The sequence below is a fragment of the Moschus berezovskii genome, chromosome 3 (assembly GCF_049115385.1).
Source record: "Moschus berezovskii isolate FMDL1 chromosome 3, NW_MosBer_1.0, whole genome shotgun sequence".
Classification (NCBI taxonomy): Eukaryota; Metazoa; Chordata; class Mammalia; order Artiodactyla; family Moschidae; genus Moschus; species Moschus berezovskii.
Window position 1 is genome coordinate 44,666,682 of NC_142462.1, and position 15,550 is coordinate 44,682,231.

The window sequence follows — 15,550 nt, forward strand, 5'->3', positions numbered from 1 at the left end:
GATCTCCTTGCAGTCCAAGGGACTCTCAAGAGTCCTCTAGCACCATAATTTGAAAGCATCAATTCTTTGGCACTCAGCTTTCTTTATGGTAGAACTCTCACATCTGTGAGAAAAAGTTATGGTTATAGCTTTGACTGTATGGACCTTTGTTGGCAAAGTAACCTTTCTGCTTTTTAATATGCTGTCTAGGTTTGTCATAGCTTTATCATCCAAGGAGCAAGCGTCTTAATGGCAGAAAGAGAAGAGGAACTAAAAAGCCTCTTGATAAGGGTGAAAGAGAAGAGTAAAAAAGTTGGCTTAAAACAACATTCAAAAAGCTAAGAAAGATCATAGTATTTTGTTTAGGCCTGAGTTAAAACAATTAAAGATCACATGGTTTATTGGTAATAAGACCTATTCAAAGATATAACTGTTTTCCTTTAATGGTTCAACTTTCTTTATAAGAAATGCTACTCTGACTTTATTATTTAAAGATAACTGATTTCCAAAACATGAGTGATACTCAAATGCAAACACAAAAATTATAATGCAGAGACAAACTGAAAGATAATTAGATTATTCACTACTTTTCTCATCTATATTTTGTCCTACTCTATTAGAAAATATTTTTTGAAAGAAATTGTATTTTATTTAATTGTATTTTCCTTTTGATTTACTAAAATGAAAGCTCTATACTGCTTGACAGAGAACCACTCACATACCTAATATTATTTCAGTTAATTTATAACCATACTAAGGTATGTTTCTATATTTTTATTCCTAAATGTGAAAGTTTTTTCTTTTAATTTTTCAGGATCCAGTTCCTATTATTTCTATGGAGATTTCATCAAAGCGAGTAAGTTGTATAGGTGTCTCTGTGTGTGCATTCTATGTATTCAGTTCAGTTCAGTTCAGTCGCTCAGTCGTGTCCGACTCTCTGCGACCCCATGAATCACAGCACGCCAGGCCTCCCTGTCCATCACCAACTCCCAGAGTTCACTCAAACTCATGTCCATAGAGTCAGTGATGCCATCCAGCCATCTCATTCTCTGTCGTCCCCGTCTCCTCCCGCCCCCAACCTTTCCCAGCATCAGTGTCTTTTCCAGTGAGTCAACTCTTCGCATGAGGTGGCCAAAGTATTGGAGTTTCAGCTTTAGCATCAGTCCTTCCAATGAACACCCAGGATCGATCTCATTTAGAATGGACTGGTTGGATCTCCTTGCAGTCCAAGGGACTCTCAAGAGTCTTGTCCAGCACCACAGTTCAAAAGCATCAATTCTTCGGCGATCAGCCTTCTTCATGGTACAACTCTCACATCCATACATGACCACTGGAAAAACCATAGCCTTGACTAGACGGACCTTGATTGGCAAAGTAATGTCTCTGCTTTTTAATATGCTATCTAGGTTGGTCATAACTTTCCTTCCAAGGAGTAAGCATCTTTTAATTTCCTGGCTGCAATCAGCATCCGCAGTGATTTTGGAGCCCCAAAAAATAAGGTTAAAAGATAGAAAGCTTAGGTAGGTGTTCTTATATGTTAACAAGTTACAGCTTTATTCTGACAGAAATACATAGTGATTTACAGGCAGGTAATAGATTTCTTCATATTCTGTTTCTAGAAAAAGAGACAGTAGATTTACCTGTCCAATCATAATAGGACATTATTCCATGGTTTTTTTTGCTAATATTTTTCCAAAAAATCATGGTAATGATAATACAAGGGAGTGTACAATGAAAAATAAACCTCCTTTCCACTTTACTGGAACAAGTTTCTGGTGTAACTTTGAGAGTAGCTGTTACATATATTGCCTTATTTATTTATAAGTAACCTTTTATGTTAAGGCAGATAGGGACATATGAGGTTATTGTTCTGCTACTTATACTTTTTACTTACTAACATATCTTACAGTTTATTCCACATCATTCTATGTATACATCTGTGTCGCTTTTTTAAATGTTATATGTCAATATGTACTGTTGGTGGGAATGTAACTTGGTGCAGCCACTGTGAAAAACAGTATGGAGTTTTTTTGAAAAGCAAAAAAACATTTAAAATAGAACTGCCATATGATCTAGCAGTTCTACTTCTGGGTATCTATCCAAAGGAAACAAAAACACTAATTCAGAAAGATACATACACCCCCATGTTCATTTAAGGTTTATTTATAATAGCCAAGACATGGAGATGAACTAAGCATCCATCTATGAATGCCTGGATAAATAAATTGTACACATACACATGTACTTACACACACACACACACAATGGAGTGTTAGTCAGCCATAAAAAAGAAGGAAATTCTGCCATTTGCAATAACATGAAAGGATTTTGCGGGCATTATGCCAAGAGAAATATGTCCAAGAAAGACAAATACCATATAATGTCATTTATATGTGAACTATTCAAAAACAACAACAAAACAGGCTCATAGATGCAGAGAACAGATCTGTGGTTGCCAGAGGCAGGGGCTAGGTAAAATGAGTGTAGGTTATTAAAATGTACAAGCTTTTAGTTATAAAATAGGTAAGTCCTGGTGATGTACAGCATGATGATTATAGTTAACAATACTGTATTATGTATTTGAAACCTGCTAAGAGAGTAGATCTTGAAAGTTTTCATCACAAAAAAATATTTATAGATGTGTAGTGTGAGAAGAGGGAGGTTAACTAGAGCGATTGTGACCATTTCACAATATATACAAGTATCAAATAATTATGTTGTACAGCTAAGACTAATATAATGTTATATATCAATTGTATCCATTAAAAATTCAAAAAAAGACCATTTATTTTTTCACTCTCCTATTGGACAGTCCTGTAGACTTTTTCAAAAGATCTACAATGTTAGATGACAAAAGGGTCTTTCTACTTTGATAATGAATGAAAGTATAGTCAACTTAAGATTTTTGTCAGCCTCACTCTAGCACTTTTGTCTTTCAGGCATACAAGTCTGTAAAAGTATTTCAAATCTTGGAGAAAACCAAAGTGTTAGTGTTCCATCATCAGTCCTGAGTAACTGTAGTTATTTAAATGAATATTCACAGAAATGGTTATATAGGAATGTGAAAATGTAAGTGTAAGAACTCAGTGAGAATTCTGTCCATTTCTGCTAGTGGTCTCTCTCTTCCTTGATGTCTATAGCAACAGCTCTATATTGGATCTGCTTCTGCTGTGGCCCAAGTCCGATTCCACCAGTGTGACATGTACGGAAGTGCTTGTGCAGACTGCTGCCTGGCTCGAGACCCTTACTGCGCCTGGGATGGCATCTCCTGCTCTCGGTATTACCCAACAGGCACGCATGCGAAACGGTGAGACAGTTCTTCCATAGAACCTTTCCTTATTTAGAAAAAAAACTAATACTGTTCTTTTTTGTCACTTTCTTTCTGTACCCATTCCATAAAATAACCTGATTTTTTTAAGTGATTTTCCATTTATTCTAAAGTAACTTGGTTTTTTGTTTTTATATTGCAGTATAGGTGATTTAACAATGTTGTGTTTGTTTTAGGTGTACAGCAACTTGATTCAGGTATCCATAGATATATCCCTTCTTTTTCAGATTCTTTTCCCATAGAGGTTATTAGAGAGTATTGAATAGAATTCTCTGTGCTATAGAGTAGGTCTTTGTTGATTATTTTATATATAGTGGTGTGTATATGTTAATCCCAAACTCCTAATCATCATAATCTTAATTTGTTCTTAATATAAACTTTGAAAACTTCACTTTTTCTGAAAATAACTTCCATTGACTATTGTGTAGAGACAGGCTGAGCTTGCTTTCTGTGGTTTTATTTTTCCTCCATGTTTGAATCAACTCTTTTCCCTCCTGAAACTTTTGCTGCAAGACATGAAACCAGTTTAGATAAACTTAAAACGTGGAAATAGCAAGTAAACCCACACATGAGGAATTCAAAGACTTAGAAGGAAAATAAATAAATTCTGAAATACATCCTGCATTTGCCCCATGTTCTCCTGACCAGCTGGTTTTCATTTATTTCATTTTGAAAGTGAATATTTTAACTCCTAGGCAAATACATGACCTGTGTAATTAATGAAATGTGCGATTTAATTCAACACAAATGAAAAGTACTTAAAGACCTCCAAACTCTAATATCTACAATTCAGTGGGGTCATTGCCACTAGTTAGAGAATGTAAATCCTAGAATTCTTTGAACAGATCTTACACTACAGAAAGTATTTTGAAGAAAAAGAATCTTTTTTAACTCAAGTCATAAGAAATTATGCATTCTTTGGGGAAAAAATAAAGGAAAATATTTTTATTATAGAATAAGCAATTATCTTCTTCTCTTGATAAAGTGGCTAAAGATAATATAAAGCAAAGATATAGAACCATATACAGTTTCCCTGCTGAAAGCAACTTTTATTAATTTCATTTACTGTTGCTCTTTTACTTTGGGCTACCTTTACACCTTTTTTAAAAAATCTAATTTAATCCAATTTAATATAATTGTTATTTTTATAAATTCACATGAATAGTAGAATCTCATTTTAAAAAATTAGTCACTAACTCAAATTTTATTAATTTGACCTTACCTAAATTAACATTCTAATGAGTAAATAAAGGATATATTAAGGAGATAGTAAAAAGATGCTTTGAGAGGACATTTATGAACTAAATAATGTATCAACCATATTGAAGAATTGAGTGAGTCAGTTGATTTTCTACCCATGTTTATTGATATTGAAAATCAATTCTTGAAGAATACAGCTGTGTTACTAATTGAAAATATTATTTTATGCTTTATTCACTCATTCAGTCTATTTTTGTACTATGTTTGAGGGGTCGAGGAAGTAATCCCAGTCCCCTGTCCATAGGAAAATAAAACTGGAAGTGAAGAATAGAATTGTAGATAAGGATGATAGCTCACCATTGAGCACTTACTATGTATAAGGTACCAGACTAACTGCAACACACATAACCCATTATTTGATTCTCAGAATAATTCAACATTTGAGTTCAATCTTGAAGGCAAGGATATAAGGAGATTCCAGGTAAAGAGAATTAATTGTTTCTACAGAGGCACAGAAAAATGCTCTAAGAAAACCATGTAGTTCCACAGGTTAGATCTGAAGTAGAATCTAAGGGCAGAAAAGTAATTATACCAAAAATAATAACATTAATTATCCTAATGCTTTTAGCAGCAGCAAAAATATTTATAAGCCTTGCATCAAATACTTAATGAATAACAAGCATTTTATTAAGCATGCAGCATTTATGATGAATTTAACTGAGAAGTTTCCATTGCTAAATATTTCCTGGTATATGGTACCTCTTGTAAAAGTGTATATTCATAGGTTTGTTTTATGGTGTTTTATAGAGTGGACAAAAGAGTTCTTTAGGGAAGTTAAATGAATGGGCAAAATCATAGACAGGAAGTAGTGAGATGGTGGAATCAGGAGCCATGCTTATGAATGAATTAGTTCAGTTTAGTGACGTGAAATGCAGATCTTTCAGTGGTGTCAGATTCTTTGAAACCATCACCTACCCCTGGAGGAGAACATTTTGGATAAGTTCCAGCACATAAAGTTTGCTTTTATAGCAGATTGTTTTTGCTTCAGACCTGACTAGCAATAGAAATTGAAAACTGGTCATTAAAATAAGTACTCTTCTGTTCACAGAGTGAAAATGAGTCAACAGAGGAAAAGCATCAATTCACACTGCAAACCACTTGTTTAAAGTAGTCTTCCAAAGTACACTGTAATTTATAGAGCTAGGTCTTTTTCTTCCCCCTTGCTCTTGTATTTTGTCTTATTTCCAGCATTCTCTTGAAAAGTTTCCAAGAGGTAAGAGATAAAAGAAAAATATGCGACTTTGAGAGCTAAGCCTTTCTAATATTCCTGATCCTAATACTTTCTTTTTTAAATGCTGAAATAAAGGACAGTTATACTAGGATAGTATAAAATGAACTGAAGTGTGATATCTATATTTTTAAATGCATATTTCCAATTATTTTAAACAAAATTTCTGCATACTTACCCACAATGCTTACCTAGAATTAGATGGTTGTAATTCCTTTTTTCCTCACATTACTTGCATAGTAAATGTGATACAGTATCCTTTCTGCAACATGTAAACTACTTTCCATTCCATTAATTTATTCCTGTTTCATTACACACTATTGCTCAGTAGACCTGATATTCCCAATAACAAAGCAACACTCAGTGAAGTGAGGAATTAACAACAGCCGTCCAGAGCGTCTATCAGTTACATAATAGAATTACACCCTAGCATAAAACAGTTCAGTTCAGTTCAGTTCAGTCGTGTCCGACTCTCTGCGACCCCATGAATCACAGCACGCCAGGCCTCCCTGTCTATCACCAACTCCCAGAGTTCACTCAAACTCATGTCCATAGAGTCGGTGATGCCATCCAGCCATCTCATTCTCTGTCGTCCCCTTCTCCTCCCGCCCCCAATCCTTCCCAGCATCAGAGTCTTTTCCAGACCATAAAACAGTAGAGAAGCATAAAACCTTTAAATTTTGCTCCTCTTTTGTCAATTTCTATTCGGTTTGCGTCTACAGAATGATTCATATGGCAGTTTTAATCTTAACTTCATAAAATCTCAGGTCTTTGAGTAAGGTTTTCTGATCAACAGTCTGATTCTTTTAAATAGACTTTAAAAATTGCTTTTGCACACAGACCATAACCCTAAAAATTGACTGGAAATATTCATCTGTCCTAGCATTCAATATAAGGAAACACTCAAAAGGTTAAGTATTGAGTTCTTAACTAAGATCTGAACTCATTTATGAGAAAGCACTCCATTTCTTGATAACATTCCAATATCACTATTTGGTGGCCATGAGGAAAACCTAGAATGGAAAAAAAAAAAAAATGAGACTGGAAATAAGTGTCAGTTAGCCCAGCTTCCTTTACAAAAGAGGACACACCGAACCAGGAAAGACCAGGGATGTGTATAAGATCGTGCAGTCAATTTGAGTGGTGATAGTGGGATTTGAACCTGGTCCCCTTTTCCAAATTTGACTATTGCATATGGTAAAAGCATCTCTTTGTCACTTGGGAAGTTTCACCATCTCCCTCTGGGACAGAAGTTCTGTTCTGCCTTCTGGTTTCCCTTCAGTGTTGAAAAAATGCCATGATTAGAGAAGCAAGTGGTATTTTCTACCTTTATGTAATATTCCTGTTTCCATCTCAAACTTGAGTTAATATGCTGAAGATCTTAATTTTAGCATTCCAGTACTAATAAGGATAAATCCCATTATTTAATTCCTGAGAAAGATGCCTGCTGCTGCTGCTGCTGCTAAGTCACTTCAGTCGTGTCCGACTCTGTGTGACCCCATAGACGGCAGCCCACCAGGCTCCCCCGTCCCTGGGATTCTCCAGGCAAGAACACTGGAGTGGGTTGCCATTTCCTTCTCCAATGTGTGAAAGTGAAAAGTGAAAGTGAAGTCGCTCAGTCATGTCTGACTCATAGCGACCCCAGGGACTGCAGCCTACCAGGCTCCTCCATCCATGGGATTTTCCAGGCAAGAGTTCTGGAGTGGCTTGCCATTGCCTTCTCCGGAGAAAGATGCCTACAAATTGGAAATATGGTATATATTTTAGAGGACTTCCTTGGTGGTTCATTGGTAAAGAATCTGCCTGACAACGTGTAGGAGACATCTTCCCTGGGTTGGGAAGATCCCTTGAAGAAGGAAATAAATACTTCAATATTCTTGCCTGGGAAATCCCAGACAGAGGAGTCGGGGAAACAGTGGAAACAGTATCAGACTTTATTTTTGGGGGCTCCAAAATCACTGCGAATGCTGATTGCAGCCATAAAATTAAAAGATGCTTACTCCTTGGAAGGAAAGTTATGACCAATCTAGATAGCATATTAAAAAGCAGAGACATTACTTTGCCAACAAAGGTCCGTCTAGTCAAGGCTATGATTTTTCCAGTGGTCATGTATGGATGTGAGAGTTGGACTGTTAAGAAAGCTGATCGCCGAAGAATTGATGCTTTTGAACTGTGGTGCTGGAGAAGACTCTTGAGAGTCCCTTGGACTGCAAAGAGATCCAACCAGTCCATTCTAGAGGAGATCAATCCTGGGTGTTCACTGGAAGGAGTGATGCTAAAGTTGAAACTGCAATACTTTGGCCACCTCATGCGAAGAGTTGACTCACTGGAAAAGACTCTAATGCTGGGAGGGATTGGGAGCAGAAGGAGAAGGGGACGACAGAGAATGAGATGGCTGGTTGGCATCACCAACTCGATGGACATGAGTTTGAGTGAACTCCGGGAGTTGGTGATGGACAGGGAGGCCTGGCGTGCTGTGATTCATGGGGTCACAAAGAGTCGGACACGACTGAGCAACTGAAGTGAACTGAACTGAACTGATGTAATATTCCTGTTTCTATCTCAAACTTGAGTTAATATGCTGAAGATCTTAATTTTAGCATTCCAGTACTAATAAGGATAAATCCCATTGTTTAACTCCTGAGAAAGATGCCTACAAATTGGAAACATGGTATATATTCTAGAGGACTTCTTGGTGGTTCATTGGTAAAGAATCTGCCTGACAATGTGTAGGAGACATCTTCCCTGGGTTGGGAAGATCCCTTGAAGAAGGAAATGAATACTTCAGTATTCTTGCCTGGGAAATCCCAGACAGAGGAGTCTGTATTGCTATAGTTCATGGGGTTGCAAAGAGCTGGACACGACTTAGCAACTAAATAGCAACAAGAACAACATATATTCTGGAATTCTTTCTCCATGGATAAAGACTATTATTATTTGTCAATCATATGTCTAATCAACCAGAAAATATGAAAATATACTGAAAGAATATTTACCTGTTAGAGGCAAATTAAGGAAAAATACGGTATTTCGTGAGGCCCACTATTATGTAAGACATTCTGTTAAATATGTAATGCACCATCACATTTAATAGAGGCATATAGTTTTTAAATATTGTAACTGAATAAAAGAGTAACTTGAGTATATTATCAGTTTATTTTTATTAATTATCACATTGATAATGATTGCTGTAGAACAAAGTATTTGGATCCAAATAGCTTTACATAATGCACTTAAATATACATGGAAATTTTATGCATTTTTTACTCAAAAAGGTAATCTGCTTCAAGTCTCACTGTCTTTATCTGCACATAGCCTTTACCATCCAAGATACTCATTTAAAACCAGAAGACTTCCCTGTTGAACTAAATTCCTAATGAAATGTAAAGAGAAGATTTTTAGATTATTGTTTCAGGATCCATAATTCAAACTCATGTGACCATTTAAAAAACAGTTTTATATAGGCCTTATCCATTGAATAACGTTCAGTGGAAACATGGAAAACTATGAAACTTGGATTTTATCCTTGTTTTGTATGACTGATCAATTTTTTCAGTAGCACAACACTACTTGAAACTTTAATGAGGTTGGCAATATTTTAAAGTCTGGAAAATTGAAATCTGAACATCTCCTAAATGCATTTACTTTCTTTCAGGCGGTTCCGCAGACAAGATGTTCGGCATGGGAATGCAGCTCAGCAGTGCTTTGGACAGCAGTTTGTTGGTAATCCATAGAAAATCAATTGCCGTGGGTATTTAGAATGGGCATTGAAGATAAAATGCAAACTTCTTTCAAAGGGTCCTTGTTTTATTTGTGATTGATATATACTAGAACAACGTTCCTGAGAGTATTCTGTGTAGTTAAAATTTTATCAATTATAAATTTTCTTGGTTTGGAAAAATTTTTATATCGCCGCAAGCATTATTGTTAGACCTCAAAAAGAGGACACTTAGAACAGAAGTATTGTATACTTTAGGTGGCAGATGCCATAGTAATTTGCAGGATTTATCTCACCAGCTCAACCCTGGGAATATCTTCACTGTGTTTTTATAACTTAATTTTATCAAGAGTGACCTAACTTGAATCAGGTTACATAGTGAGCTTTGGATAGAAGAAAGTGAAGTATTTGACTCTTTCACTAGAATAGAGTAAGCCCAGAACTGGGGTTGGTGGTCCAGACATGCATTTCTGACAAAAGGTAGTGGGTGGCCCAATGTGTGAAGAAAGAGAAAATGTCAGCTTTAGGCAAATTTAAGGAAATAAAACAAGACATAAAACCGCTGACCTGTCTCTTCACACTGTGATGGTAGTTGGTGAGCAGACTGTGCTCCCAATGATTGAGAGACCAGAGCTGCTTATACACAAGTCCAGAGATTGTGGTCCAGGATCAGTTTGCTAATCCCCAGACTGACTGGGGATTTGGTGCAAAATGTAAGCCTCTGTGAATATTGGCTAGAGAAAGGTGGGATTCTAATTTTAGAGAAACTCAGGGATCTGTTTTGAAAGCGTGAAGGACTCAGACGTAGGAAAAAAGCCTGGAATCTAGTATTGAATGTGATCTTGGTTAAAACAACTAAAAATAAATCCACTTGCTTTGATTCTCCACTGCAGTTAGGGATATTTGTCTATGCATTTTGGGTTTCAGGTTCAAAGAGAGCCTTTCTGGGCCAAAATGCAGATTATAATCAAGTAGCTCTGAAGTCTTTGGTTCAGTTTCATGTGTTTTTCTTCCCACAGTTTCTGAATAAATGCAATCCATTGTCAAGATATCACTCACACTTGTGTTTATATAGAGCCATATCTCCTAGATTTCCGTTTTCTGTTTCTGTGTGTAGCCTTGAGTTTGAGTCATATGGTGCTCACCTTCTCTTGCCTACTTTATCAATGGATGTTGTCACTGATTTCCTATTAATTTAACACTGACATACCTTCTAACTGTTCTGACCCATCTTTTGTAATCAAACTCCTAGTTACTTCTTTCTCACTCCATAGTCTGCTGTGCCTTTTTATTGTCTAGATTTTAGTATGCCACTCTTTCTAAATAACTCATGTATATGACCTTCTATAAATATTAGCAGTAAGCAATAAAACCTATTAACTTTGCTACAGGAATCTGAATAAGGAATCATTTAAAAATATTATTTACCAGTAAAATGAAATTCTCAAGGCTGATGTTAAAATTTATGTTACAGGGGATGCTTTGGATAAAACTGAAGAGAGATTGGCCTATGGCATAGAGAATAACAGTACTTTGCTGGAATGTACCCCACGATCTTTACAAGCAAAAGTTATCTGGTTTGTACAGAAAGGACGTGATGCAAGAAAAGAGGAGGTAATTCATAGCTGCACATTCACACAATAGTGACTTGCATATAGTGTATGATTAGTAAATAGATTATGATATATTTGAGTGCTTAAAATTAAAGTCTATTGTACTGTGCCTGCTTTTTTATTATGTATGATTTAGATTCATATAAATATATATGTGTATCATTATGGTGTATATATATGTGTGTGTATGTGCATGTGTGCTAAGTTGCTTCAATCATGTCTGACTCTTTGCGACCTTATGGACTGTAGCCTGCCAGGCTACTCTGTCCATGGGGATTCTCCAAGCAAGAATACTGGAGTGGGTTGCTGTTTCCTCCTCCAGGGGATCTTCCCGACCCAGGGATCGAACCCATTTCCCTTATGTCTACCTGCATTGGCAGGTGGGTTCTTTACCACTAGCGCCACCTGGGAAGCCCATATGTATGTATATAAAGGTTCTAAAATACATATACACATAGATTTTTATATACATCTGTATTTATATACATATAAAAATAAATGTTGTATATATGTTTATATAAAATTTGGAACCTAAACTTAGATTTTTTACTGAGGAAGTGCTCATTGTGTCATGGTTTTAGTGTCGTTCTGTCAAAATGATGTTTCAAATTGTATTGCCCAAGGAAGTGTTTTAGAAAAATAGCAAAGTTAAATACTGTTATTAATATATCTTAGTCATATGGATAAGAGAATGAAAACAACAGCAGCAACATTAAAGCAGTTGATATAGTTATTAAGTTACACATGAGACATCAACTATGAGGTTCCAATGTTGTCTACTCGGAACAGCAACAAAAAAGATGTAAGTTCTTTTGTCCTTCTAAGCAGGTTTGGTAGTGGAAATTATATTTATTATAGGTATCTAGATATTGAGAAATGAACAAATTGGACTGCTTTTAAAGATGGAAGAATTGTTGTTCAGTCGCTCAGTCATGTCCAACTCTTTGTGACCCCACGGATTGCAGCACGGCAGGCCTCACTGTCCCTCACCATATCATGGAGCTTGCTCAAACTCATGTCCATTGAGTCAATGATGCCATCCAACCATCTCATCCTCTGTTGTCCTGTTCTCCTTCTGCCTTCAATCTTTCCCAGCAACAGGGTCTTTTCTAATGAGACAGATCTTGGCATCAGGTGGCCAAGGTATTGGCGTTTCAGCTTCAGCATCGTCCTTTCAATGAATATTCAGGACTGATTTCCATTAGGATTGACTGATCTCCTTACTGTCCAAGGGACTCTCAAGAGTCTTCTCCAACACTACACTTCAAAAGTATCAGTTCTTCAGTACTCAGCCTTCTTTATGGTCCAACTCTCACATCCATACATTACTAATGGGAAAACCATAGCTTTGACTAGTTGGACCTTTGTTGGCAAAATAATGTTTCTGCTTTTTAATATTCTGTCTAGGTTTGTCAAAGCTTTTCTTCTAAGGAGCAAGCGTCTTTTAATTTCATGTCACCATCTGCAGTGATTTTGGAGCCCAAGAAAATAAAATCTGTCAGTTTCCATTGTTTCCAAATCTATTTGTCATGAAGTGATTGGACTGGATGCCATGATCTTAGTTTCTGAATGTTGAGTTTAAACCAGCTTTTTCACTCTCCTCTTTCACATTCATCAAGAGGCTCTTTAGTTCCTCTTTGTTTTCTGCCATAAGGGTGATGTCATCTGCATATTTGAGGTTATTGGTATTTCTCCCAGCAATCTTGATTCTAGCTTGTGGCTCATCCAGCCCACCATTTTGCATGATGTACTGTGCATTTAGTTAAATAAACAGGGTGACAATATACAGCCTTGATGTACTCCTTTCCCAAATTTGAACCATTCCTTGTTCCATGTCCGGTTCTAACTGTTGCTTTTTGACCTGCATACAGATTTTTCAGGAGTCAGGTCAGGTGGTCTGTTATTTCCATCTCTTGAAGAATTTTCCAGAGTTTGTTGTGATCCACACAGTCAAAGGCTTTAGTGTAGTCAATGAAACAAAAATAGATGTATTTCTGGAATTCTTTTGCTTTTTCAGTGGATGTCAGCTATGCCTTTTCTAAATCCAGCTTGAACATCTAGAAGTTCTCAGTTCGTGTACTGTTAAAGCCTGGCTTGGAGAATTTTAATCATTACGTTGCTAGCATGTGAGATGACTGCAATTGTGAAAATTATTTGGCATTGCCTTTCTTTGGGATTGGAATGAAAACTGACCTTTTCCAGTCCTTCGACCACTGCTGAGTTTTCCAAATTTGCTGGCATATTGAGTGGAGCACTTTCACAGCATCATCTTTTAGGATTTTAAATAGCTCAGCTATTTCAGAAATAGCTCAGCTGTTTCAGAATTCCATCACCTCCACTAGCTTCTCTCATGGTGATGCTTCCTAAGACCCACTTGACTTCACACTCCAGGATATCTGGCTCTGGGTGACTGATCTCACCCTCATGGTTATCTGGGTCAGTAAGATCTTTTTTGTGTAGTTCCTCTGTGTATTCATGCCACCTCTTCTTAATATCTTCTGTTAGGTCCATACCATTTCTGTCCTTTATTGTGCCCATCTTTGCATGAAATGTTCCCTTGGTATCTCTAATTTTTTTAAAGAGATTTCTAGTCTTTCCCATTCTATTGTTTTCCTCTATTTCTGGTCATTGATAACTTAGGAAGGCTTTCTTATCTCTCTGCTATTCTTTGGAACTCTGCATTCAGATGGATATAGCTTTCCTTTTCTTCTTTGCCTTTCACTTTTCTTCTTTTCTCAACTGTTGGTAATGGAAGAATAGGTAGCATTTAAAACACATACAAAACAGTCTGGAGGCAGTCACTGGACAGATGAATGTAGGTCTAGGTGGCTGGTTGTATGTAGGAAAAGGTCTAGCTAGGGTTGAAGCAGATAAATCTTAGGAAAGACAGATAAACATTGTTGATGTTGATGTGGGCTTTGAACTCAATTTTAACCAAAAAATAAAATGGTACAAAGCAGAAAATAGAAGAAACTTTGTTTATATTAAAGGGAAATAGATCTTGGTGAATATTGAAGAAATGGTCCTTAGTAAAGAGATTACAAGTAAAATTGGATTAAGAAATTTTAGAGACCTGTTTTAGGACACAGAGGACAGCTGATAGGTACTCATCAGATAGTGAATCCAGGAAGTCTCCACCTCATTTGATAGTGAAAATCAAACATTTGTCATTGGAAGTCTAAATGACTGATTCTATCAAGGGAACATTTCATGCAAAGATGGGCTTGATAAAGGACAGAAATGGTGTGAACCTAACAGAAGCAGAAGATATTAAGAAGAGGTGGCAAGAATACACAGAAGAACTGTACAAAAAAGATCTTCATGAGCAAGATAATCAAGATGGCGTGATCACTCACCTGGAGCCAGACATCTTGGAATGTGAAGTCAAGTGGGCCTTAGAGACCATCACTATGAACAAAGCTAGTGGAGGTGATGGAATTCCAATTGAGCTATTTCAAATCTTGAAAGATGATGCTGTGAAAGTGCTGCACTCAATATGCCAGCAAATTTGGAAAACTCAGCAGTGGCCACAGGACTGGAAAAGGTCAGTCTTCATCCCAATCCCAAAGAAAGGCAATGCCAAAGAATGCTCAAACCACCGCACAATTGCACTCATCTCACATGCTAGTAAAGTCATGCTCAAAATTCTCAAGCCAGGCTTCAGCAATATGTGAACCATGAACTTCCAGATGTTCAAGCAGGTTTTAGAAAAGGCAGAGGAACCAAAGATCAAATTGACAACATCCGCTGGATCATGGAGAAAGCAAGAGAGTTCCAGTAAAACATCTATTTCTGCTTCATTGACTATGCCAAAGCCTTTGACTGTGTGGATCACAATAAACTGTGGAAAATTCTGAAAGATGGGAATACCAGACCACCTGACCTGCCTCTTGAGAAACCTGCATGCAGGTCAGGAAGCAACAGTTAGAAGTGGACATGGAACAACAGACTGGTTCCAAATAGGAAAAGGAGTACATCAAGGTTGTATATTGTCACCCTGCTTATTTAACTTATATGCAGAGTACATCATGAGGAACGCTGGGCTAGAAGAAGCACAAGCTGGAATCAAGATTGCTGGGAGAAATATCAATAACCTCGGATATGCAGATGACACCACCCTTATGGCAGAAAGTGAAGAGGAACTCAAATCCTCTTGATGAATGTGAAAGAGGAGAGTGAAAAGTTTGGCTTGAAGCTCAACATTCAGAAAACAAAGATCATGGCATCTGGTCACATCGCTTCATGGGAAATAGGTGGGGAAACAGTGGAAGCAGTGTCAGACTTTATTTTGGGGGGCTCCAAAATCACTGACGATGCTGATGGCAGCCATGAAATTAAAAGACGCTTACTCCTTGGAAGGAAAGTTATGACCAAACTAGATAGCATATTAAAAAGCAGAGACATTACTTTGCCAACCAAGGTCC

General features: G+C 36.9%; 1 protein-coding gene across 1 annotated transcript in view; it reads left to right on the top strand.

The window, feature by feature from the left end:
• SEMA3E (semaphorin 3E) overlaps positions 1 to 15,550 on the top strand; it is a 305,001-nt gene that overhangs the window by 262,024 nt on the left and 27,427 nt on the right. Inside the window, exons 13-16 of the mRNA XM_055420631.2 lie at positions 794 to 835; positions 3,120 to 3,286; positions 9,451 to 9,518; positions 10,988 to 11,127. Coding sequence (XP_055276606.1) covers positions 794 to 835; positions 3,120 to 3,286; positions 9,451 to 9,518; positions 10,988 to 11,127 — 417 coding nt within the window. The remainder of the gene's footprint in view (positions 1 to 793; positions 836 to 3,119; positions 3,287 to 9,450; positions 9,519 to 10,987; positions 11,128 to 15,550) is intronic.